The sequence below is a fragment of the Trachurus trachurus genome (assembly GCF_905171665.1).
Source record: "Trachurus trachurus genome assembly, chromosome: 13".
NCBI classification, from domain to species: domain Eukaryota; kingdom Metazoa; phylum Chordata; class Actinopteri; order Carangiformes; family Carangidae; genus Trachurus; species Trachurus trachurus.
In genome coordinates, this window is record NC_139892.1 from 39775294 (window position 1) to 39802016 (window position 26723).

The window sequence follows — 26723 nt, forward strand, 5'->3', positions numbered from 1 at the left end:
ATTAATGATAATATCGATCTCCAGTCCGCCGCTTGTCAGTGACTCTGTGTCTGAACTCATCTCCAGTTTCCTCCAGGACGCTGCAGGACTCCATGAAGCGACACGAGGGGGCGACACCGCTCCGTGTGGTGGAAACATGACACCAGACAAACAGATGACGACACATCCGACTCAACACATCCATGATCCGACTACGGTTTGTTATGGAAAGTCTCCGGAGGAGGAGAAGACGTCTGAGAGACACTGATGGAGACAACAGAGTTTAAACTGAAATGTAAGTTCATTAAAAATAAAAATAAAACCTTCTTTATTGCTCTTAGCGGTGAGCTCAAGCAATACACAACCTCCATCAGATTTTGAAGCAACCAGAAAGCAATAAGACTGTCAATATATGTGAAAACTAAATTCCCCCTGGCGTATTATAATATAGAAGTGCTTTATATATTGCATATTATTTTGAAAAAATGTTTTGTAATGTGAAACAAAGTTTTGAATTAAAAAAAAATTATGTGAGTATTTAAAATAAGTAGGCTATTCAAGTACATAGGATATTTCATAAAGTAGAGTGCCTATCTAAAGTGTGCAGGGATGTTCTGGGTATTTAAAATAAATCAAATACATTCAAGTACATAGGATTTCACATAAAGTGCTCATTGTTCAGTGTAAATAATATGTAGGAGAGGAGAAGGGACCTGAGTGGAGCTCCACAGGGATGGAGCTACCCACCAAGGTGACCTAATGCAGTTCCAGTTTGATGCTGGCACTGCGTTGTCAGGTTGAGAATGCCCAGTAGGGACGAGGCCAGAGGTGGGTAGAGCAGCCAAAAACTGTCCTCAAGTAAGAGTAGAGTTACTTTAGAATAATGTTACTCAAGTAAAAGTAAAAAGTAGCCATTCAAACATTTACTTGAGAAAGAGTAGAAAGTACTTGGTGAAACATCTACTCAAGTACTGAGTAACTGCTGAGTAACCTCTGATTTGTTCCTTTAATGATCAGCGCGTAAATGTAGGCCTCATCAAATACACAAACATATAATAGCAATGAAAAAATCCAGATATTGCCAAAGAACAACATTTAACAACTAAGACAAAAGCCTAAATGACTTTCTTTTTTTTCTTTTTTTTACAAAGTAACATAAATGAAGACAAATTCAGCCACAATAACTTACATAGGCCTATCTCTGAAAGATCTATGAACTGTCCATAAGCTCTTTGTGTGCGGTCATGTGACTGCCTGGCTCTGTCTGATTGGTTACACGGAGTCAAACGTGGCGAGTGGCTACATCTGATTGGTGAAACGCAGTCATGTGACAGAGGCTCGGAAGTATCTCATTAAAACATAAACAAACAATTTGCACGTTGGATCGATAAGAAAAAGTAGCGAGTAGCGACAGGAATGAAGCTCAATGTAACGGAGTAAAAGTACCGCTTCTTCTGAAGAAATATACTCAAGTAAAAGTAACAAGTATGCTGCATTGAAACTACTCTTAGAAGTACAATTTATCCAAAAAGTTACTCAAGTAAATGTAACAGAGTAAATGTAGTGTGTTACTACCACCTCTGGACGAGGCTGCCCACCAGGGTCTCATCCCTACTGGTACCTACTGGTCTCCTATGTACAGGGCTCCCCGGCTGCTGACTCACAATCCAGTTTCTGACCTTACGAGTAAAACAGAGGTAGTCACACTGCAAAAACTCAAACATTTTACCAAGAATATTTCTCTTATTTCTAGTCAAAATGTCATTTCTAGTCAAAACTAATCTCATTATACTTAAAAAGTAGCTTGTTTTAGACACTTTTTCCTTCTTTCAAGCAGATTTTCACTTGAAATAAGTAGAAAAATCTGATAGTGGAGCAAGTTTTTCTTTCTTATTACAAGCACAAAAACTTACTTTCACTGGCAGATTTTTCTACTTATTTCAAGTGAATATTTGATTGAAACAAGTGAAAATGATCTAAAAACAAGTAAATGTTTAGGTGATGAGTCTTATTTTAAATGGAAAGAGATTAGTTTTGACTAGAAATGAGACATTTTGACAAGAAAAAGGACAAATATTCTCAGAAAGATTTAGAGTTTTTGCAGTGCAGTGGTGTTTTTGAGGTGCTCTGGACGTCTGTTCCATTCACTGATGGTTTTGCTGGTGTGTTAAAGTGTTGTTAGTGTGTTAGCTAACAGTAGCTGTATAGACCTGAGCAGGTGCTACATCTCCGAGAGCTTCTTCTTCCTCTTCTTCTTCTTCTTCCTGACTGTGACTGTGAAGCTGCTGAAGCTCAGAGCTGCTGTCTGTGACTCCACAGGAGGAGGGGATGCCACCTTTAGCTGGAGCAGAGCTGGTCCACACCCCGCTGCAGCTCTATCCATATCTCCTGAGGTGCTGCAGGCTGCTGCCCAACACGGCCATGCAGCAACACTATCGACACGCCGTACGACAGGTGAGCTGCTCAGGTACACACACACACACACACACACACACACACACACACACACACACACACACACACACACACACACACACACACACACACACACACACACACACACACACACACACACACACACACACACACCTCTGCTGACGGATGCTGGACTCTCTCTAGTGACGGTTTCTGAGCTGAGGATGCAGAGAGAAGCTGGATGGAGCTGCAGACTGGTTAGATGGACAGTCTGATGATGTCACATGTTTATTGGTCGTGTTTAGTGTTGAGTTTAGATTTGATGATCCTGAATTGATTGATTGATTTGATCCTGATCAGATGTTGTTAGTGTTCAGTGAGTTTGTCGTTTGTTTTCCTGTTTGTTCTTTGTGTTTTTATTTCATTTCTCCACGTCGGGGCACCAGAGAATAAATATGTGGGGCTCCGGTGGGAGGGAGGAGTCACTACTGTCACTGTCATTTCATCTTCAACATCATGTGGAGGAAAACATTAAAGGACAATTCCGGGCAAATTCACCTCGGGGTTGTATGTTCCTAACATTTTAGGTCTAACAGAAGGAATCTGAAGGTTTTCAGTTTAATGTCTCCTGTTTTGTGGTAGTTATGGTCTGTCCCCGCGTCGCCATGGCAACGATGAATGGGAGCGGATTGAAGTTCTGCTGCTTAGGCTGTTTCCATCCCTCAAAGCCACAGACAGCGTCAGATGGAGACTCAAACATGCAGCCAGAAGTTTATTTACTTCAACAAGCCGACATGTTTGTAAAACTAGATCTAATTCAAAGTCTGGCGGAGTCGAGACCCAAGTTGACGCTCGGTGTGTTCAGGTGCAGTGGGAAGCTCCCGTTTGTGTCAGAAACACAGGAATATCAACTCTGGACTTGCTTCAAGTAAATAAACTTCTGGCTGCATGTTTGAGTCTCCATCTGACGCTGTCTGTGGCTTTGAGGGATGGAAACAGCCGAAGCAGCAGAACTTCAATCCGCTCCCATTCATCGTTGCCGTGGCGATGCGGGGACAGACCATAACTACCGCAAAACAGGAGACATTAAACTGGAAACCTTCAGATTCCTTCTGTTAGACCTAAAATGTTAAGAACATACAGCCTGAGGTGAATTTGTCCTTTAAAGTAACAGTGATGATGATGATGATGATGATGATGATGATGATGATGATGATGATGATGATGATGATGATGATGATGTCACTACAGGTTATTATCCATGAGGGAGGTTTGATTGACAGCCAGCAGTAGTAAACACACGTCAACAAACACAAACTGTTGCAGCTGTTTATTTATTCATTGTTTGTATTTAGTGTTGTTTACTTTAATATTTAGTTTAGATCTGATTTTCCTGAATTGATTTATTTGATTTAACTCTGATCAGATTCTGTTAGTTTATTATTTGTGTAGTTCAGGTGTTTTCCTGTTTATTATGTGTGTTTTATTTCATTTGATCACGTCACCAGAGAATAAATGTGTAGGGCTGCAGTGAGGGACCAGCATGCACCTGGGTGGGCTGATGGGTTTTGTTTTGTTTTGTTCTTTTCTTGCTCCTTTCTGGTCAAATAAACCACATTTGTAGTTAAAACTGGACTTTGCATGGTCATGATGTTTCTCTCAGCTGTCTACACCACGACCCATGGTGCAGCAGTGGCCCTTTGATTCTTTAGGGTTTAAAGTTTGATTTGAAGCTTTTCTTAGTTTCCACAAACAGCCACTACAACCACTGATCGCCTGTCTGATCTCCTCCGGTCCCTGCTGCTGCTGCTGCTGCTGCTGCTGCTGCTGCTGCTGCTGCTGCTGCTGCATTCACACATTCACACACAGATCAGGAAAACCTGAGAAAATCCAGGATTAAGTCTGAAACTGAGGATTATTTTCATTATTATCAGTTATTCTCGTCCAAAACGTCCAATTCTTCCATTTAGATTTTAAAAATGAAGGAAAGAAACACAGTGGAAAAACTCAAACCAGAGAAATAATAATAATGATAATCATGATGATAATATTATTAATAAAGTGTCCTGATTAATGAGTTTGTGTTTCCAGGGTTACACCAGTCACTCAGATGAGGACGACCCAGAGAGGATCCAGATGATCATCCAGAGAGCGATAACAGACGCTGACTGGATTCTAGATAAAGTGAGTTTATTATTAATAATAATAATAATAATAATAATAATAATAATAATAATAATAATAATAATAATAATAATAATAATAATAATAATAATAATAATATTGTCAGACAGAGCAACACACGTCAGTCTGTCCTCTCTGTGGTTGCAGTACACCAAGAAGAAGTGAGGAGAAGGAGGCAGCAGCTGCTCACATCAACTATGAAGCTCATTGTTTCTATCAGATAAATATTCATATCAGTGTAAAAACTGTTCAGACTGAAATGTGATTTAGTAACGTTTGATATTTTTAAATAAAGTTGTTCTCACTGACTGTGGCTCCTTGGTCTCATTGACAGTGTGAGGACAGAGGTTATTCAACATGAGGGTTGACACTTTTATTATTAAATGGTTTTATTGGTTCTTAACAAACAGGACACAACAAGTCAGGGTAAACGTCTCTCTCAGCCTCTTCACGTTATATGTAGAGGGCAGCAAAAAGAGCCTCTCATTAGTAGGATGTCATACACACACACAACTTATTTTTTATTTTATTTTTTCTCTTTATTTTCATTTATTTCAGTTACATCCTGAGTCAGACTCCTATCCAGTCATTTTGTTGTCATTCCACTTTGTGACCATAGGTGGCGCTGTGATACCAGGTTCAGTGAGAAACTCCTGACTCAAGCCCATCCCATTCCCATACACTAGGAGGCAGAATAAAATGGTGTTTGAGACAGTCAGACACTTTCTTACTGTTCCACAGGTATGTAAAACGTGAAAAACAACTTAAAAATTGTGACTTTTGAGGTCACGTCAATGTATTTAGAATGGTTTGATAACTTTGGTGTATTTGTCAATGCAGCCACAGTATACTCACACTTGTTTGTGTTATTATTTATATGTATTGAAGTTATATGCATTCATAGTTAAACTCAAGTATTTACCTGATATTAATAAATATTGTCCTATAGTTTTCTTTTCTACAGAGCTTTATAATAATATTTATTTTCTGCCTCTTTAGTTCTTTGTTGAATAAATTCTCTGTAGAGTGTATTTGTCTTCTGACAGGCGTTTCCTAATCCCTTCATGATCCATGGTCCATCTATAGACTTTAGTTTGCTGCTTTGTTGTTTCACTGGACACTTTTTGTTAAATTATGATGTGAATATTCTTCAAATGTTCCATAAACATTGTCAATATGGTTTCCATTATAAAGTGTTTCCAAGTCATTCCTAAACACATTGATGCTTTCCTCTGTCCTCACTCTGCTGTAATGTGTTTTATTTATTTGTCTTGTACTTGCTGCTGTAACAGAGTTAAGGAGTTAGTAATTCCACTAACTGTAATTCTGTTATTATGGAAGCTGCACTACACTTAGTTTATTATTATTATTTATCTGCCTGTTACAATATGAAGTCGTTCACTCCTTTATTTATTTTTTATGTATTTATTATGATCTATGATTTAGAAGCTCTTATTTTGAAAGGCCACACTAACGAGCCCCTGCAGACTTGGCGGGTTGACCCGTTTCTAGGCAACAGTCTGCTGTGGGAGTCTCGTGGTAGGTTGACTTGTACTGAGCTCCGTTAAAGCAGATATCAGTGGAATGTTTTTGTTAATATAAGTCCTAAATAGTCCTATTTTCCGTCAGCAATCACTTACATGAAGTATTTCAGCCTAAACACGAGTCTCTCCGTCACTCTGCTCTGCTGTAACCCGAGGAGAAAATTTTCCTTGTGGGATACAAGTGTTATCCAATGAGGAGAGAGAACGGCATGAAGGGCTGTGTGTGCAGCCAAGGGATGCGCGTGAATGTGGTGACGTAGCACGAGGACCAATTGATGCCTGACAAGGGCGGGGGCTGCTAACTCATGGTGCGTTCAAAGAAACTCGTACTTTGTGTTTTTCCTTCCTGTGAAGTCATACCAGTTCGATCTGGTACGAGTTCACGGGTCGGAAGTTACGAGTGGCCGTTATAGGGAACTTTCACAGACAACAGGATGGTAAAAACACGAGCTACGGGTTACCTGGAACGCTACCAAGACGTAGTTGTGACTTGAAGCTGTTTCAAAAGCCTGCCTTGAACGCAGCATTAGCCGAAACGGCCGTGAAGCTGATATCTGCTTTAATCTAACTTTCTATTTGAGGGTTAAAGGTGACTTTATTGATCATACATGTGAAGATCTGCTCCAGACAACAACTGCTGATGTTCTGTGATGATGCTGAGTGAGATACATGACAAGTTCATTGATACGGAAAAGCTTTTCACTCACTTTGATAGCTTCATGTTAGCTTGTGGCTAATCCTAGCAGCGTGACTGTTGAACAGGCAGAGCGTGTTGTGAAGGTTATTCTGGGCTGTGGTTCTGCTGGCTCCACTGGTTTTTGGATATAGGCTCATGCTGAACATTGTATTGATAAACTCATCAGTCATTCTGTGCTGATTGGGATGTAGCAGATCAGTGTTTAATAGCTAACGTTTAGCTTCATTGTTGCTGTGGAGCCGTGGTTCTGCTGGACTTCTTCCTGTCTCTGCCCAATCACAAATGAGAGGTTTCATCAGCAAAACTTCAAACTCTTTTAACCCTCCTCTTGTCCTTCTCTGTTCCCTTCCTCCTTCCTTCCTTCTTTCTTTCCTTTCTCTCTTCCTTCTTTCCACAATCATTTTTCCCTTCCTTCCTTCCTTCCTTCCTTCCTTCCTTCCTTCCTTCCTTCCTTCCTTCCTTACTTCTTCTTCCTTCCTCTTTTGATCCAAATGACCCTCCATCTTTCTTTCCTTCCCTTTTCCCTCCTTCTTTTCTCCCTTCCTTCTTCCTTCCTAGAACAACTCTGTTCCCTCCCTCCATCTATATTTCCTTCCCCTTTCCCTTCCTTCTTTCCTCCCATATTTCCCTTTGGTCTTCCTTCCTTCCTTCCTTCCATCCTTCCTTCCTTCCTTTTTGGTCCAATCTGTTCCCTCCCTTCATCTATCTTTCTTTCCCTTTTCCCTACCTTCGTTCCCTTTGTCCTTCCTTCCTTCCTTCCTTCCTTGACCCAGGTGGACAGCAGGAGGGTTAAGAGACAAAAAATACATTGATCACATCATTTTGTCTCTAGTCTTTGGTTTAGAATAAAAAACCAGATACATCTACATGAATTTGGTTTCTGGTTTCAAAATAAAATAACAATAACAGGAATTTTTCTTTTTTTAAATAGTTTTTTCATTTCTTGATTGTGACACCAATGATGTCATATTTTCTTTTAGTGTTAAAATAAATCCCAGACTTGTGTTTTTAAATGGTAATAAATGATGGATGATGTGATGAGACTCAGACCTGAAACAGTGAACATTTAACACTCACCTGTTCATATTCTTATCAATGTAACGCCAGGGTTTCTGCAGGTATCAGCATATCTCATTTCATGCTTTTTCATGCCCTTTTTCATGCCACTTTAAACTAATTCAATGCCAATGTCCAAATGCAAATACGTTCACACACAAATTGTAAGCATTTGCCAACGCCATCTTTTTATTTGAACATCCAAATTTAACTTTCAGATGGATCACAAGACAGTTAAGAATAAGAACACAACAAAATACAAAAGACACTGTTCACACTCCCCCACACACACACGATCCAGGTGAGGAAAATCCACCCATGGGGAGCCATTACTGCATATGCCTTAGTTCCTTTCCTTTTTGCTCCAACTCTCTCTCTACATCTTTCAGTTCGACGCATTTTTCCTTGTGTCTCCTTCTAAGACTATTTGATTTTGTGATCATTTGTGCCATGAGTGTTCCTGCTTTAGCTTCAGCTTTCTCAGCTAGGTCATCAGCATCTTTCTGAAGGCTGGCGCACACCTCTGTCAACACAGCCTTTTTCTTTCTCATTGCTTCCAGCTCGTCCTCTAATGCTTTTCTTTTAAGTCCACGCATTGCAACCTCCCGCTCCCTCCTTCCTTCATCGAGGTACATCCTGTATTTTGTCCTGGCTGAGGCTACAGAAGCCAGTAGTTCTTTTGTGAGGGACACTTTGAGAACACCCCCACAAGCTCTAACGTGATCACAGACTAGTCTCTGGGCCTCAACAGTTTTTTCAGTTATGTTGCAGGTCTCCACTTCCCTGTTGACAGAGAAACCTCTCTCCACTGTAGATTGCCCATGAGATAAGAGCAGCAGGTGTTGAAAGAAACTCCGCAGCTCAGGATAATCCTGGTCAAGAGTTTCATGAAGAAAAACATCAAGCCACTGATCCATGGGTTTGAAGGAGTGAAACTTCAGACTTTTGCAATGCTGAGAAAGAAAGCTGTCAAACTGTTGCACAAGAGCATCACCTGCAATGGATAAACACAAAAATAAGTGTAAATAAAATATGTAATTAAATCACAATATAAAAAACACTCATACACATCGCATTGATACAGCATACTAATGTTTGCTTGTAAAAAAAAAAAAGAGTTTGAATAAATAATGTAAAATCTACTAGCCCTTCATTTCGGACAATATTACACCCTTTTTAATTACTCTAAGGGTCAGAATTTCCTCTTCATTTGGCTATAACTTAAACTGTGTTACCGGCTTCTTTGAAATAAGCCTTTAAAATTGTGAATTATGAAATATTATTTCAAAGTCTTCACTAAGTCAATAATACACTCTGGATAAATGTACTACCATCTGGAATATTTGTGATTGAGAACAGCCACTCAAATAAACTGAGGTAAAAACATCAGATATACATTATGAGATTCATCAGATTTATACAAAACAATTTGAAAAAAATATTGATATATGTTTTTACAGCAGTTTAATTTAGGGCTGTTTTAGTAAAGAAAAAACTTGTTGGTAAATGTTGGTAAATTGAGACATGGGCCAATTTACTGGCATGCACATTTAAAAATACTCCAAAAAAAAACAACTACTGTTCCTATATTAAGATCAGGTGTAGTGAGAACACAATATGCACACAAAACAGTGATAAACCTTGATTTTAGAGCTATCCTTAACATTCCTACCAGCTGAGACACCGCCTGTCAGCTGCCTGTCCTGCAGGAATCTTTGCACAAGTGACTTCATCTTTCCCTTGCACCATTCAGGGTCTCTCGTCATGTTGGAAGGATCCAAGAATGCAATCTCCCTGACAGCAGGATATTTCAAAGGGCTCTTTTCTTGGATTTTCTTCATCATTCTGGAGAGGGCTGTTATGCAGTCCCTTCTGAACTCCAGGGCTGAGAGTTCACCTACACTGTTATTTGGTTTACTCTGCAGAGCCTATCAAAAAGGGACAGTATACAGCATTTGCAATATATGGGGAATAAATACAGAGTTAGTTTTATATAATAGAATATAATCCTTATTGACACTGTGAATATTATTGCCAACATTCAACTGTGAAAATCAGATTTGCAGCTCTCAACATGGCAACAAAAGACACAAAAATAAATTAAACACAAGTACCTTAAGGACAGACTCAGCACCCAAGCCAATGTCAGCATGGCATGCACTGACACGGTTCTTCTGGTCATCAGGGTCAAGTTTGGTCAGTTTAAAGGGAGTGATGTCTTGGAGTAACTCCCTTTTGATGAAACGTCTCGCTAGACTCTGTAAATTGAAAAACTTGAATTATTTTAATCATGTAAAAAAAACTATATTACTCTTGATCATGTCATGTCTATAATCATGTTAACTGTTTTATAATCATGTAAAAAGCTAGATTATTCCTCTAGATCATGTTAATTCATTTGTACATTTTCATTTGTACATAATTATTTGTATAAACACTGTATTGTTTGATTTAAAAATAGCCATAGAAATGAAACAATAATTGAGACCATTACCATCATCAGTTCAGTCAAGTCTTGGCACAAGAATGGCAGGACAGGCTCATCAGTCTGGTACTTAGTTAGGAATGGGCAGAAAGTTCTGGATATACAGTAGCCACGAAAAAGTGAAGTTTAGCTAAGATCAGGGGATCTTTGCTTGCTGCTTCGATAGTATCGAATGATGACGTTCCAGGGTTTGGGAGCTCTTTTCTGAGGACTGCTGCTACATACTCTTTGAGCTTTGGCCATACCTCGATGGCTCTCTCTGCAACAGGCAGATTTTCCACCCATCTATGGCCACAGAATGCGAGTGGGAATAGAGATGAACTGGTAAGTTTGGTATAGTCCTCTCTCCTTGCAGGGACATTGTGAAAGAGAAAGTGCATTGCCCTTAGTAGTTTTTCAACAGTCCATGCTGAGAAGCCAGACTTGAATGCGTTGTGTAGGGTGTGCAGCCCACAGCTCCCGACAGAAATTAGCTGACGTCCTGCATGTATTTCAGCATGTTCTTGCTGGAAGTCATTCAGAAACTTCAAGTTGACGTTGGGTCCATCCATGCTAATGGAAAGCAGATTCCGGAGGTCTAATCGGTGCACACATTCCTATGAAAAGAATAAATATTTTACTCAAATGATTTGACACCATGCAGACATGTTGAAAGATATTGGAGATTATTCTTTAAATAGATGTTTTTGTTTGCAATAACCAAGTGATAGGATTCACTGAGGTGTGTGTGTGTGTGTGTGTGTGTGTGTGTGTGTGTGTGTGTGTGTGTGTGTGTGTGTGTGTGTGTGTGTGTGTGTGTGTGTGTGTTTTTAATGTGGATGAAAGATGCTCCGCAACTACAGTTTCAATTGATTTTATTTGATAAAGCATGACTATACTTACTTTGAAATGGTGCAGCAGATCCTGTGCCTTGGAGTGTCCCATAAACTGTGATCCAAGGTAGCGGGATTGGACACAACCTCCTTCCCAAAACCGCACATGGATGTCAAGTTGTTTAGTTTTTGTTGAGTTGTTGAGACTTTCGTCAAACATCAACACGAAAGGCCCTGCCTTGTTAACTGCTTGAATTAAATTATCTTTGAAATGTGGGGCAAGTCCGAATTTTACTATGTAACTGGTTTTGTCTTTTCCGCAGGTGAAAGACTTTGCTATCTCAGAGTCAGTGAACATTCTCTGAAATAACGCGGAGACATCATCGTTGGATGCATACAAGTGATGCTTCACTGCAGTGTTAAGACACCAGAGCACCTCCGCTTCCAAAGTCGCATTCGAGCCAAATGCCGCTCGCAGGTCGGTGGTCTTCCCCGCTGTCGCGGCTCCGCTGGGGCCTGAAGGAGTGGTGGTAGCAGCGGCAGCTGCAGGCGAATTGTTGACAGCAGAAGCGCTCACGGCAAAAAAATTCGAAACGGTTAGCTGCTGCCTGCCTTTCATCGCAGACTTGTGTCTCTCTGACTGCATGTGGGACTTTAGCGCGTTGACGCCCATTGTGCAAAGTTGGACGTTTTTTTTGCACACGGTGCAAAATGCATCGCCGGGTTGTCTGTCGACAGGTTTTAACCAGCTTTTAAATTGTTCATCCTCCAGCCACTTCTGTTGAAACTTACATTTCCCCATTTTCCCGTAATTTCCCGCTCACATGCTCTCTCACACTCACTCGCGCTGGCATCAGTAGGCTGGCATTCGTCCAGTGTCTCAACTTTGTGCACCGGCCGTAAAAAGCAGACGATTAATAGGTTCCGCCTGTCAACCATTACGCTACTTCGGATCAAAATTAGATTTAGATGTTTATATAATCAAAATAAATCGTGAAAAACGATGTTTTTATTCAATCAATTTTTTTAATGCCTCTAAACATCGCAGTTCATGCTTTTTCATGCCAATTCATGCCTGAATTTTCACAAAATCCATTTAATGACTTTTCATGCTTTTTAATGACCCGCGGAAACCCTGAACGCAGTGCCACCTAACAACCACAAGGGGTCAGGGCATGAACATGAATGAACACTCATATGAAAGTGGTGTGTTCAGGTAGAAGGTCACATGACCAGGCTGGACTGCAGGCTCACTTCACTGTGTTTCAGAGTGGACTGGTTTCTGGCTCTAGTCTGAGCAACATGACTGGGAACACAGTCAGTCCACTGTTGAAGAACCATAACAACTGTAACCTACAGACTACATGAGTATAGTAGTTACAGGAGAAGCTTATGCACTGCAAAAACCCCCGCGCGAGACCGGATTGTCGACTAGTCGCTGATGACATCATTCATATTTTTCCCATCATAACTAAAATCACAGGAGGAGGGAAATGCTCTGCAACAATCTGTATTCACTGACTGACAGCTCATGCACAGAAATTAGTCCACAGAACAGCAGCTTTATAAACAACAAACTGTAAATCAGTTTGGTTTTTTGTAACATATACAGGTGCAAAAGAAAATACTGTAGCTACTGTTCATTAAACAATTAGGGAGGAAAACGACACACAGGCCTCGTCACCATCACAGTCCTGCTCACTCACAGTTTCACTCACAGTTTTTGTTTTTCCTGGTTGGTTGCTGCTGTTGTTGTTGTGCGCGACGTAAAGCTGTCGATATGAGCGGAGTTTTTTTTTTTTTTTTTTTTAATTGCCGGCAGCCCGGACACACTGCCCGCGGAAGCGGCAGTTTCTCCTGCTCTCTCTCTCCACGCCGGTCAAACATCGACCCGTCTGTAGGCTACTCGGTTTTCCACACACACAGGTCTGTCTCTAGCGCTGTATGTATGTGTGTCTTGACTCTTGTGTGCAGACGCAACTGACAAATATTTATAGACGGACAGCAAACTTAATCATCATTTATTTTATTTTGAAAATTGACCGGATTCTCTCGCCTTTTCTGTGCCTGACTTCCTGTCTGGTACGATCTGGTTCTATCCAGCTTGACGGCACTCGTATTTTTTTCATTCAGCGCACTCAGCTGTTGTTTCAAGCCGCTACTCTTGTAGCCTACTGCTACATGATCAGCGACTAGTCGACGTCAAGCTCAAAACGTCATTGTGGAGCAGGGGACTAGTTTGTGCAAACCCCTAGTGGAAACCCTGCTTTACATTGTTTTAACATAAAAAAAAAAAAAAAAAAATTATCATTCTGAAGGTGTGGCGGCTTTTATTTTGCCGTGGCGGTGCGCCACGATCAATTACATGTAGCGGAAACCCTGCATTTTCACTTTCAAACTAATTTTCACTTGAAATAAGTAGAAAAATCTGCCAGTGAAAGTAAGTTTTTTGTGCTTGTAATTAGAAAGAGAAACTTGCTCCACTATCAGATTTTTCTACTTATTTCAAGTGAAAATCTGCTTGAAAGAAGGAAAAAGTGTCTAAAAACAAGCTGCTTTTTATGTGATGAGTCTGATTTTAAGTGTGATGAGATTGTTTTGACTGGAAAAAAGACAAATGTTCTTGGTAAGAGTTTGAGCTTTTGCAGTGTGGGTTAAGGTAGGAGCCAGCCAATCATCTTCAATCAAACACTATGACAACTAGTATCATATATCACCGTGACGACAGACAGGACGTTGGATGTGACGTGAGAGAAGTGACATTGTCAGCGAGCCACACGGCTGCAACAAAGGATGTAAGGAGCCACCAGAGCAGCAGAGAGAGGTGAGTTCACTATTCACTACTATTAATGATGCACAGTAGAGTCTGTTGCAGAGCAGCGTCCATGTCAGAGATTACAAGAGGTTTTATTACAACAACTGTCACATTCACTGAAAAAGCTCGGGACTTTCGGGGTGACCTCCGTGTTATGTGGCCCACTGAATATGGCAGTAGTGGAACTCCCATCATGCCTCTGGGCCGAGCCGACGGCGTTGTGGGTTTGATGCTGCGTGTTGATGAATGCTATGCTAGTGGATTAAATGGATGAGTAATGAGACTTTGACAGGAACCACATGGGGCTTTGAACCATGGATTTTCATCAACGACAACACTGACTAACAACAAAGATAATGTTCAGTAAAGTCAGATGTGTTAAACCTACAGTCACTGATGTTGTGCTTCATTTGTTTGAATCATCATCAGGAATCAGTGTTTAGTTGAAACTGTTTCCATTGTTACTAACAGGTGAATATTGTATGTAACGGACTACAACTGGTCAGATGAAATGAGTACGAGAGCCTTTACTTTCTGACCTCTTTATGTTGACATGTATATTCACACAGTTGGTCTGCTGACACTTCTATACTTCTATATTTCCTGTATCATTGTGTAGACTTCAGTCTGTTTCTCACTCTTCTCCACAGTTCTATGCTACTGTCAGGATTAGAGGTGAGTATTATAAACTCTTTCATATTGATTCAGTCATTGTCATTGTGTATTGTTAAAGTAGAATTAGTGTAAAAATCCTTCAGTGTGTCCAGATGTACATCTCAGAAATACAAGTCAGTAAAAACCAGTTTCTAAGAAGTGATTTTTTACCACAGCCCAGGTGCATGATGGGAAACACTGAAGGAGGAGGCGGAGCTACAATCCTCAGGTTGTAGGAGATGAGTTTGATTGACAGGTTTGTTTTTTTATGTGATGGTCAAAAGTGATTTCACATGTAGACGGATCAATGTAATTTATGATCAATAAGCATCAATGACAGTGAGGAGCTGCCAGTGCCGTCACCATGGTGATCCAGATGATGAGTTCTAAACCTGGTCTCTGTTTTCCAGGTCTTTAAAGGTGAATTTCAACTTTTCCTAAAAGAACAATCCCAGGTACAGTAACTCTCCTGCCTCTTTCTGAGCTTCTTCTCCTTTTCACATTCAGCTTCTCATTTATTTAGTTCAGTTTTCTTAGTTGAAACCATCTCAAAAAGTCAAAGAATACTTTATTAATCCCTGTATGCATTAATGATCATGTAGACCAGCACATCAGAAGATTAGGTTCACTACAGGAGAACAGAGAAGCAGCAATAAGCAACGAGTAGCAGAGGTAGAAGACACAGGAGCAACAGGGAAGTTTGACAATGTGTTATTGTCAATTAGTGTGAGCAAAGCAGAAGAAACTGCACACAACAGCAGAGACACTCATCCTCCCTCTGCATTAGTTGTTTCTCCAACTTTAGCTTTTTAAATCACAATCAGTGTTTACAGTTTGATGTGAGTGCACACAAGGGTTTTAGAGATTATTTTACAGGCTGCACCTTTAGAGGCCATGAGCAGAAAAAGTCTGAAAACTAGTTCCACACACACACACACACACACACACGTTGTGGTACTCTTTAGTCTGTTAACGTTGTGTTTTCATTAGTTTCATCTGGTTAAAGTGAATTGTAACAACACCCTGAGCTAATTAACACCAGCCTTTAATAACACATGTGCATCATGTTACTTCATTTACATCTCATATATTATTCATGACTTTATGATTTATGATACAGTCTCACTGTATTTAACTTGAATAGGTTTTAAATGAAGCAGCAGAGCAGCAGCAGTTTGAAGGAGACGTGATGTGAACTGCTGCTCCACATACACAAACATCTATTACAGTCAAATCTGATTAATAATCAATAATTGTCATCGATTTAACCAGTAATCTGAATAAGACACTGACTATGATCATTAGACACAACTACACAACACAACACAACACAGTACTGACTAATATTACTACTAATAATTCTTTTTTTTTACTTCCTTTTTACAGTTTTTGTTTATTTGACATCAGATTATTTACAGGACAGAGATGAACTCAGCGTCATGGTAACAGAAACATCATTGTCTGGTAGGATTAGTAGCTGATGGTTTTTGTGCTGCTCTACATCAGCAGGAAATGCACATCACATAGAAAACTGATTCACATTGTTTTATTTGATTCAGTGAAAACACAAAGAAAAAGAAATCACATGTAATTCATTCTATTCAGCGTCCGTACAACATGATGTGTGTTTCCAGTTGTGTTTCTTGTTGTGTGTGTTTAGCTGTGAGCAGCTCACAAACAGCCTGTAAAGTTGAACATGAACAGTGAATGTGTTTAAAATGTGTTTTTCTCCTCAGTGACGCTGGCGGCTCAGAGACTTTTAGCTTGGTGATATTAGGCCTCGTCCTTCATCAGCAGCTGAGTAAAAGTCACCGTGGTTTTTGTCCTGTAATAATCGACGCTTCCATCTTTAAAGGAAGAGGAAGAAGTTTACAAGAATCACTGAGAAGAGTTTAAAACATCAACTGGTTTAATCCATGAATGTGAAAACGTGAGTGAGAGACAGAGACAGAGACAGACATGTAGAGACTGAACTGTCTGTTCAACAGGGAGAAGGTTTCTGTGACAGGAGGAGACTCTGCTTCACTCAACACAGACTCAACCAGGAACCAAACCTGGACCAGAATCTAAACCCAGGATAGAGAGGTTGAGTGAAGGTGGTGTTGAAGGTGTAGAGGTGGATCAGTGAGTCAGAGGAGACTCTGTAGAAGGACAGAGAGCCAGCAGGACAGTCCACATACACTGCTACTCTGTTAGAGACAGAGGAGGAGGAGGAGGAGGAGGAGGAGGAGGAGGAGGAGGAGGAGGAGGAGGAGGAGGAGGTGATACGTGTCTGTCTCTTATTGTGCCAGACACTGTTACACACACCATTAGCAGAGCAGATCAGACACCAGGACTGATCGTTCTCTCCAAACCCACAGTCTTCACTGTCTCCTTTCCTGCTGATTCCTCTGTAACTCACTGATATAACAACGTTTCCTCTCCTCTCGACCTCCCAGTAGCAGCGACCAGTCAGACCAGTTGAACACAGCAGCTGAGGCCACCGGTCAAATCTGTCTGGATGATCAGGATATGACTGATCCTCCTCCACACGTGTTGCCTTCCTGTTGTTGTCAGACAGTTTGATGTTTGTGTTCACTGTGTTTGTGTCGATTGTGAGTGGACAGGAATCTGATAGAGAGAACAAGACACAGCTGCAGTTATTGATCATGTGATCAGTTATTGACAGTTTGATGAAGACTCATGAGGTCAGTGATGTGACAGTGTGAAGATGGTTGAATGTGCTGCTTTGTTTCCATGAATCAAAGTAAAAACAGACTTACACTTCCTCAGACCTGGTGTCAACCATGGGACTCCAGCAGGCTCCACCCTGAAAGGAGGAGGGGGGTCAGAGCAGCACCTTCTCTGTCAGCATGTGTAGCTGGGTCAATCTTTACTTTGTTTTATTCATCTGATCATTCATTATACTCATTATTTCTTTATTTTTATCATTCATTATGGTGAACATTCTCAAAACCTGCTCGATGCTAACACTATCTAAAACAAGTTTGAATTTCCTGCTTTGTTTTATATCACTTCTATTTCTAAAGCCGTTTTCCCACTAAAATTAGCGGGTCGACGCAGGTTTTTTAAACGCGGGTCGACCCGCTAACAATCGGCATTTGGCCCCTTTCCCATTGACCAAAATGAGCCGAGTCTGACCCCCGCTGAGGGATCAGACAGAGCATAAACCAGTCGCCCCGCTCTCATCCGCGGTGCAAGAGACACACACAGTCATGCCACAGCCGCCCGCCGCGGAGTGTCCGTCCGCCGAGGCAGACTCTCTGGCTGGCTGACCTGGAGCACCAGGACCGCGGAGGACAGAGAGTCTGCTGCGGCCGGATGACGGACGTCCGCGGCAACACGTCAGTTAAACAGACTGTCGCTTCTTTTCTTTTCTTTTTTTCTATCGTTTTTGGTCAGTGTTCTCTGATGTTTTGATCCCAGTCTCGGATGAGAGCAGAGCGGAGCAGAGCTTTGTTTTGGTACGTGATATGAGACGCGACCGGCGCGATGACGTGGCGTCACGTAACGTTCAGTGTCATCACGTAAATTAGCGGGTTGACGCGGGTCTGGCGTTCCCACTGCAAGCCGTTCGGAGCCGAGCCGATTAAAGGCGATTTTAACCCGCGTCGCTTGCCGAGTCGTTTGAAACGCGTTGACGCCTTTCCCACTGCTACCAAAAGCCGATTGTTAGCGGGTTTAAACGGGTTTTTTGGCCAGTGGGAAAGGGGTATAAGTTCCATCTTCACCTGTAGCAAGGGGGAGCGATATTGGGGTAACACACTAAATATATGAGAGTTGAGTCTGGTCAGAGCTGTAAAAACGTCACTAGAGCACACATTATCTCAGTTTTTATTATTGTCCTTGTGTTATTTGATAATTTCATTGGGATTTTTATTCTGTTTTTCTAATGATTATTATTTACAAGTGGGTTATAGACATTAATTTCAGTAGTAGTATCTTTTCTCTAAAATTATTATTACTATTTATTTATCCATTTATTTTTTTATTCATTTTTTTTTTATTGTGACATACAATACAGTAAAGAGCAGCAAAAGAGGAACAAACTCTGGCTGCTCTTGTTGTGGAGGCAGACTGTTTCTACCTGCAGCTGTGTGTTTCCTGACTCTGCCCCTGTGCTGCCTTTGCAGAATAAATGAACCAACTCAGATCCATGGTGTTGTCATCCTTCAGCCTATAAGCAACCATTTCACAACTGCTACACATGCACACATGGACATTACATGGCTCTCACACACACACTGTTTTATCACTGTGTTCACATGGAGGCTGGTATGTCTGGATGAACACTGAGCACAGAGAAGAAGGAGCTGGAGTCTTTATCTAGTGATGATACAGAGCAGGAGGAGACCAGGAGGAAACACTTCATCATGTCTTTTCTCCATGTGATGTCACTGCAGTGTGAGACACACACTTTCACTCTCTGACTCTCAAGCTGCACAAACACACGTCACAGCAAAGAAGATGAAGACACAACAGGTGGAGCTGACCAGCCCAGATATCCCACAATGCACCAGGAAAGGTGGAGGAGGAGAAGAAGAAGAGTAGGTCTCATTCATGAAACGTTAGTAAATCTGTGTGGCGCAGTGGGTAGAGCGGCCGCCCCATGTAGAGGCTCACCGCAGGCGTCCCCGGTTCGAATCCAGTGTCAGGCAGACCTTTCCTGCATGTCATTCCCCCTTTCCTGTCTGTCTCTACTGTGGACTATCAAATAAAGGCAAAAAATATACTTAAAAAAAAGAACCATTTAAGAAGTTCCATAACATGGAAAAAAAAATACACACAACTACAGAGCTACAGCAGCCACAGGAGGAGGAGGCTCTTCACAGCCTCAGCTGTAGAGGAGCATGGTTGTATCAACACATGAAGTTGTATAGGCAGGTCATATTGTTACAGAAGCACCAGCCGTCTGTCACAGCTCCATCCAAACCGGTGCCGACTGGATGAAGTGTACGTCCACCGAGCGTGTAGTAACGTGTAGCAACACACACTCTGCATCGCATATCAGCTGCACATTTACGGAATAAAAGTTTTTCAGGTTTTATGTCAGATTATTATTATCATCACTAGATGGAGTCTTGACATGTGTGTGCGTAACCGATCCTTAACTCTTTCGCGACCACACTAATTCCTCAGCACATCCGCTCACATGTTTTTGGCTATTTGTTTACCTTTTATCTCACGTCGAACCGAACTCTGTACATCACCTAGAAACAAACGGTCTTCACGTGGTTGAAGAGTGACTTTACAACGTGCTCCACGAAAAAACGGCGAGTTTTTCCGCCGTTTCGTTCGTGAGTACGAAGTAGAAGAAGAGAGCTGGGTTTCTCCAAAAACGGAGCTCCCGCTCTAGTTTCAGAGAAAAACGCACTTTTGTGTCAAGTGGCAATCTGCTCATTTTACCGGTACTCTGCAGTGTGGCGTCTCCCAAATCATTTCTACGGCTAAATAAATATATTTGTAGGCAAATCTGGGGGGTGTGGCAGCCTGGAGAGCAGCGGTGCAGCGATGTGGGTCACTGGCCGCAGCGGAGCAGCTCCGTGACACTGCTGTGTGACTGGCCGCCGGTGAGTGCTCTGGGGCGGGGGCGGGGGCGGCTGGCTCACAGCCCCCGCTGCAGAGCGCCCGCTCTGCTGCACAGCGCCGTGAAAACAGCAGAGATAACCGGCTTTCAGATCCGAGTCTCCAAACCAGAAACGTTTGTAACAGCACTGGAAAAACTCGCCATATTTGTCGTCGGTCGCTTTCGTCAAAAGAGGGTTTGGAAAATCGCCAGATTCAGCGAGAAAGTCGCAACACTGTAGCCGACAGCCGCACAGCGCTGCACGCTGTCCCCAGAGCAGCATTCAAGGAGAACGATTACTCAAACAAAACTAAGATCACACAGTTTATAAAAAACATTATGTTTTGATTTTAGTTTAAAACAGTTTTACATATCAGAGGACTACCATATTCACACACAGGGTACCTCAGAGTGACTATTATCGTAATCTGTAAAAAAGCGGTTTTGACGAGTTTACTCGTCAATGGTCGTGAACGTTCGGCAGGCTGTGACGAGTTTACTCAAGGCATCGGCGGATTTTCAACATAAGAAAGAGTAATACCATTTCAAATTGTAATTTCCAACAGTGACAAACAACTTTTCTGTGCGTTCCTACATTTACACAAGCGCTACACACAGTCAGGAGCAGGTGTAGAAAAGATCAGCGCTACTAAAAGATTGATGAATACGGAAATCCATGTAAATTTCTGCTGCGCACGTTTCACACACAAATCTGTGCCGCTCACGTTTCATGAATGAGACCCAGTGAGTTTAGTGAGAAACACTGAGTGTGAACACAACTTGTGTTTGTTTGACAAAAACTCCACAGGAAGCTGAAGAATGAGGCTGTGAGCAGGGTTCCACAGGAGCCACAGCAGCAGTGAGTGGATGAAGGAGCTCTAATAGAAACCATCTGATCACAGTGACAGGACGGATCAGGATCTCATGATCAATGACTCTGTTCTTCTCTGCTCTTCACACAGATCAGCTGCAACACACTAACTCACTGTGATCAGTCACATCATGTGGAATAAAGCAGCCGTCCTCAGGACCAGTCCTGAGCTCCATCAAACCTGTCCACACATTTTGACTGGACTTGAAGTCAGAGTCCAGAGGAAGCAGAGAAACTGTAGAGCAGAGAGAAGCAGGCTCAGCTCAGAGCACATGGACTCAGACAGGAAGTGAAGCTCCAGCTGCTGGAGACTTTCATTAAGGAGCCACTTTGTGGCTTCATCTGATCTGGAGTCAGCACACACACAGTCTGAAAACAGCTGTTTGATCACACACACATTCAGCCACAAACACTGATTATTACACTGTTCACTACACTCACTTTCTTCTGATTGACAGCTCCAGGCCTCTGGACAGTGAGGACATCTGGATGTCACACTGTGATTGACTGTCTCCTCAACACAACAACACATCTCATCAGGACAAGACCAGGATCTCAGAGAGACTGAGCTGATTATTGATCATCAATATCTGACCAGACAGCAGGGGTGGAAAGTAACTAGTTACATTTACTCTCGTTACTGTAATTAAGTCGTTTTTTTGTGTACTTGTACTTTTTTGAGTATTTTTTAAAATCAGTAATTTTACTTTTACTTAAGTAAATATTTTTGGAATTAATTTACCTAATTACATTTTAAAAAGCTTCCGTTACAAAGTAAAAAAAAAAAAAAGAAAAAAAAGAAAAGAGCGAGAGAGAAAGAGACGGAGAGAAAAAAAAGATAATTTTGCGTCTACGTGCGTCTACGTGCCCGTGCCCGTGCGCCCATCTGATTGGCTCTGATAACTGCAGCGCCAGAAGGTCAGCAACGTCGTGACGTTGGTGCCACAGAGAAGCAAAAATGGAGACGGATGTAGACGACGAGTTTGTGGATGCCGGAGAAGGGTCGAGTTTGGAGCATGAAGAACGTGAGGCCAACCCCTGGCCATACCTAAATGAGTTCTTCGAGTTCAAGTCGGCCATCGACAACAATTGCATATATCAATGCAAACTTTGCATGCCGAAAGAGAGGCAGCTGTCCACGTACAAAAACTCAGCTTCCAACCTGCGCAAGCATGTACAGGTAAGACTCACTTGAAGCTAAATAACGTTAGCTTAGCTAACTTGGTAGTAAGCTAGTATCAAATTTGACTCATTCATTAATGATACATGTGTTTATATTGAACCATTGTGGTATGGGACGTTCAGTTCGGTAACGGGTTGTGCATGAGTTCTCAGTGTTTATCGTCCTCTGCACTGCAGCTACACGTGCAGCCGGCTAACGTCATGGCTCCCGCTAATACTAGCTCGGCTACCGCGTTTTTTTCTCAGAGCTTGAAGACGTTAAAATCTCGTGTGTGTGCGCGTGTGTGTGTGTGTGCGTGTGTGGGTGTGTGTGCGGGTGTGTGTGTGTGTGTGTGGGTGTGTGTGTGTGGGTGCGTGTGTGTGTGCGTGTGTGTGTGTGTGCGTGTGTGTGGGTGCGTGTGTGGGTGTGTGCGTGTGTGTGTGTGCGTGTGTGTGTGTGTGGGTGGGTGGGGTGTTTTTCTCTCTATCGGACTGTGTTGTGCGCCGGCTTCAGCACCTGTGGGTGGCTGCAGATGTGCCAAGAGCAGGACTGTGAGGGGGCATTACTGCATGTCCCTGCTGTGTTGACACTATGCACTGTCATGGGGTACAGACTTAAAGTCTACCAGTGAAACATCCATGATATAGTCTACTCTTTCTACGTGACACTTTTAAAAATATGAATTAAACTATCAATATAAAAATATTTTAACAGTATGTTTAATAAAAACATGGTATTGATTATTTATATGATATTATTTATATGATGATGTTGGTTTGTTTTTTGTTCAGAGGAAACATCCATCAAAAATGAAGATGTACACTGATCTCGTGGCAGCACGGAAGCAGACCCTGGAACCAGAAAAAACCCAAAGCAAACAAGCAAAAATATCGGACTTGGTGGCAGTGAGTGGAACCAAACGTGTGCCGCAAGCAAAACTTGACAAGGTTCTGATAAACTTTATCTGTGAGGGCCTTCATCCATTTGCCTTGGTTGAACAACCTGCTTTTAAAAAACTTGTATCAACACTAAATCCTCAATGCAAGATAATTTCCAGACCCACTCTCCGGGCCAGAATACAGGCAGCTTCCACTGAAATGAAGAAGGCTGTGGTGTCACACCTCAGTCAAGTCAGTTATGTTGCAACTACCACCGATTGTTGGTCAGCACACCAGAGAAGTTTCATCGGGGTCACGTGTCATTGGGTAGATGGCGAAACCTTTGAGAGAAGATCTGCTGCACTTGCATGCCAGAGGTTGAGGGGGTCCCACACGTTCGATGTGCTAGCAGGTGCCATTGATGACGTTCACTGTCAGTACGGGTTAAGGGGAAAAGTTGTAAGAACCACAACAGACAGCGGGTCAAATTTTATCAAAGCATTCACTGTGTATGGCGAGCAGAACCTGTCCACAGAAGCCGAGTCAGACTCTTCTGAAGAAGAGACCAAAGTCACTCATCAAGACACGTTCACCATCCTGGAAGAAAACAATGGTCTTGAATACCAACTGCCTCCTCATCAAAGGTGCGCATGTCACTTGTTAAACTTAATCGCCACAACAGATGCTGCCAAGGCAGAAGAACAGAATGATACATACAAACGGCTATCACGTGCAGCTTTTGGAAAATGTAAAGGATTGTGGAACAAAACAGGGCGGTCACACATGGCTGCAGAAACTGTGGAAGAGGAATGTAACCTCCAGTTCATACGGCCAAATCAAACACGGTGGAACTCAACATATATGGCTGTGGAGAGGATCATACAAATCATACGCGAGAAGGGAGAGAGTGCCATCAGAAATGTCTGTGAGAAATTCAAGGTGAAAATGTGAGTACTCCTGAAATGGAATACATTATGTAATGGGCTCTATGCACAGCGCCACCACTTCCTGAATTTAAGGTAGGTCCTTAATTTCCCGTCTTACATTATTGGACACACTGATTAATCCAGGTGTGTCTGAGTAGTCACAATGGTCAGACACACCTGGATTAATCAGTTTGTCCAATAATGTAAGACAGGAAATGAAGGACCTGCCTTAATTTCAGGAAGTGGTGGAGCTGTGCATAGAGCCCATAATCACTATTCACAGTTTGAAATAATGACTCTCACACATTCTCCATTACATTTTCAATTACACCTTTTCCATAAAACACAGAAGGTGAATGGCACATAAATACACACACATTGAGCATATGGTCTGAATAGAACATGAGTGGACATATTTGATATCATAAAAATGACCACAAAGTATCAATATTGTCAATAGTATAACATAGTATTTATCTGTTGATATTTGCTTTGTGTCATATAGGCTGAGTCCGGCTGAAATCGCCTTCTTGACCCAGTACTGCACAGTGATGAAGCCTGTGACAAAGGCATTAAACATCCTTCAGTCAGAGACTAACACACACATGGGATGGCTGCTGCCAGTCATCTTCCAGTTAGAAGAAAAACTGGGACGACTGGAAGTATCCTGCAAGTTGTGTCTACCACTAATCAGAGCCATTCAGGTTGGTGTCCAGAAGCGCTTTGGTGGGATGATGGGAGACGCTGAACTGATCGCCGCAGCGATCCTTCTGCCAAAATTCAAGACCACTTGGACTGAGAAAACCAACGTCATAGAAGCAGGTATGATTTTTATCACTTTTTTATTATTATTATTAAAGGTATCATTTGGATTATTGATGGGGGATGTATAAAGTACATACAATATAGTCAGTGTATCACCTACTGTAGATCACCTCACAAACAGTTTGGAGAAGAGGAGTCTCCACTTCTTCAGCATAGACACAAAGCAGTGTACTGCTGTGTACAGGGCCAACAGCAAAACATTTTAGCCACCTTTAAGAAAGCTTAGTCCAATATCATACACACAACAAAATAATGAGCCTGTCTAGAAAATGTTTTGGTTTTTGTAATGGCAACATTACTATGAATTAAGTTGCCACATAAATGTCTGATATATTCTGTGTTTTGTTTGTATTTGTCTCTTAACACAGGTTTGGCCTATGTGAAGCGTCACATTGAGCACATGACAGAGGATGAGAAGGAGCATGTCGGCCACTCATCAGATGAGGACGATTTCTTCTCATCACTGAAGTCCAAGAAGTCAAAAGGCACAAGTGAGCTAGATGGGTTCCTTGCCTGTGCCTCAGACAAAATGGACCTATTGAACTCTTTTCCTCTCATCAAAAAGCTCTCTCTCAAACTCAACACTGGCCTGCCTGCTTCTGCTGCTTGTGAGCGCCTCTTCAGTTGTGCTGGATTGCTGTTCACTGCACACCGAGCTAGAATGAACTCTACTAACTTTGAAAACCAGCTCCTTCTCAAACTAAATAGCAAGTTCATTGCATAATTAAAATGAGGAACTGAAGCAGAACCGGAGGAAAAAGAAACAGAGTAAAAAGTGCTTCGAAAAATCAGACTTTAGGTGCAACTGGGTGTTTCTGGAGTGTTTTCCAGATGTTTCTGTTGGTTATCAGTGAAAAGACACAAAGCCAATGACTTTCACTTTAACTGAGTTTTGTTAACATTTCATAAGTGGGATAATCTTGGTCTGCATTCATGTCTTAATAAAAGAGTGAGTTTGAGCTTTGTGTATGTTTTTGTACCCACACACACGCACTCACCCAAAAGAAGTAACTAAGTAACTTTTACTCTGAGTACATTTTAAATGAGCTACTTTTTACTTTTACTTGAGTAGATTTTTACACCAGTACTTTTACTTTTACTTAAGTAAAATTTCATCAAGGTAACAGTACTTTTACTTAAGTAGATTTCTTTGGTACTCTTTCCACCCCTGCCAGACAGAGACCTGATGGTGCCGCCTGGTTTCTGTCTCTTATTTCCTCCTTGGTTGGAGACGCTGGGAGACGAATGTCTCTGAGCAGTGGACATGCTTTGATTCTTGTTGCTGTGTTGTTATTAGTGTGTCCACACTCAACAGGTGTCTACAGTCTCTGGGACTGTTCAGGTCAAACACTCTGTTGGTTCAGGAGCAGTTCAACCAGCTGCAGCTGAAATGTTTTCTGATACACTCTGAAATAAAGTCTGATCCAAACATCTGGAGAGACTCAGAGCACAGCTGCCAACAGCTGCTTTCATCACTGACATCTCTTCTCCTGAATATGACACAGTGAGTCATGATGAGACACTGAAGTCATCATGAGGAGAAACTCCTGATCCCAGTAGTTCATCACTGTGACTGATGAAAGCTGCACAGCTCATGTTTGAAACACTCTTGAGATTTTGGCTTCAGTATAAACTGTGTTGGGACGAGTCAGACTGACAGAGGACGTCAGTGGGGTGGGCGGAGCTTCACTGTGGCCTACACCACCTCTGGATATGGTCTGAGTGATGGGATCTGATGTCATCAATGCATGGATCACCTGAGACAGATGTTAATACCAGGTGTGGCCAGGTGTGAACGGGGCCATAGAAAATGTTGCAGCTCCTCAGTGATTGCCTGGCAGCTATTGAGGGCTG

General features: G+C 41.9%; 2 protein-coding genes across 3 annotated transcripts in view; one reads left to right on the top strand and one right to left on the bottom strand.

Moving 5' to 3' along the window:
* The first annotated feature begins 187 nt into the window (after positions 1–187).
* On the top strand, positions 188–4870 carry LOC310995940 (LYR motif-containing protein 9-like). 2 transcript variants are annotated; one of them, XM_083985159.1, is made up of 4 exons: positions 188–274; positions 2299–2433; positions 4486–4578; positions 4726–4870. In XM_083985159.1, exons 2-4 carry the CDS (start codon positions 2308–2310, stop codon positions 4741–4743), a joined length of 237 nt encoding a protein of 78 aa, XP_083841285.1. In that variant the 5' UTR covers positions 188–274; positions 2299–2307; the 3' UTR covers positions 4744–4870. The 2 variants fall into 2 exon arrangements, with proteins under 2 accessions (XP_083841285.1, XP_083841284.1); XM_083985158.1 differs by having other exon boundaries at positions 208–274; positions 2262–2433.
* Positions 4871–16208: 11338 nt separating this feature from the next.
* The window catches only part of LOC310995730 (uncharacterized protein), a gene marked incomplete at its 5' end in the record, with an annotated part of 123623 nt that continues 113108 nt past the window's right edge, over positions 16209–26723 (bottom strand). The window contains 2 exon segments of the mRNA XM_083984853.1: positions 16209–17251; positions 17404–17450. Of these exon segments, the coding sequence (XP_083840979.1) occupies positions 16668–17251; positions 17404–17450 (631 nt within the window). The 3' untranslated portion in view covers positions 16209–16667.

Bases quoted from the DNA above. Each gene is read 5' to 3' on its own strand.
- LOC310995940 (XM_083985159.1), top strand. From the start codon at position 2,308: ATGCCACCTTTAGCTGGAGCAGAGCTGGTCCACACCCCGCTGCAGCTC. The intron at 2,434-4,485 runs GTGAGCTGCTCA...TTGTGTTTCCAG, and splicing joins ATCGACACGCCGTACGACAG to GGTTACACCAGTCACTCAGA.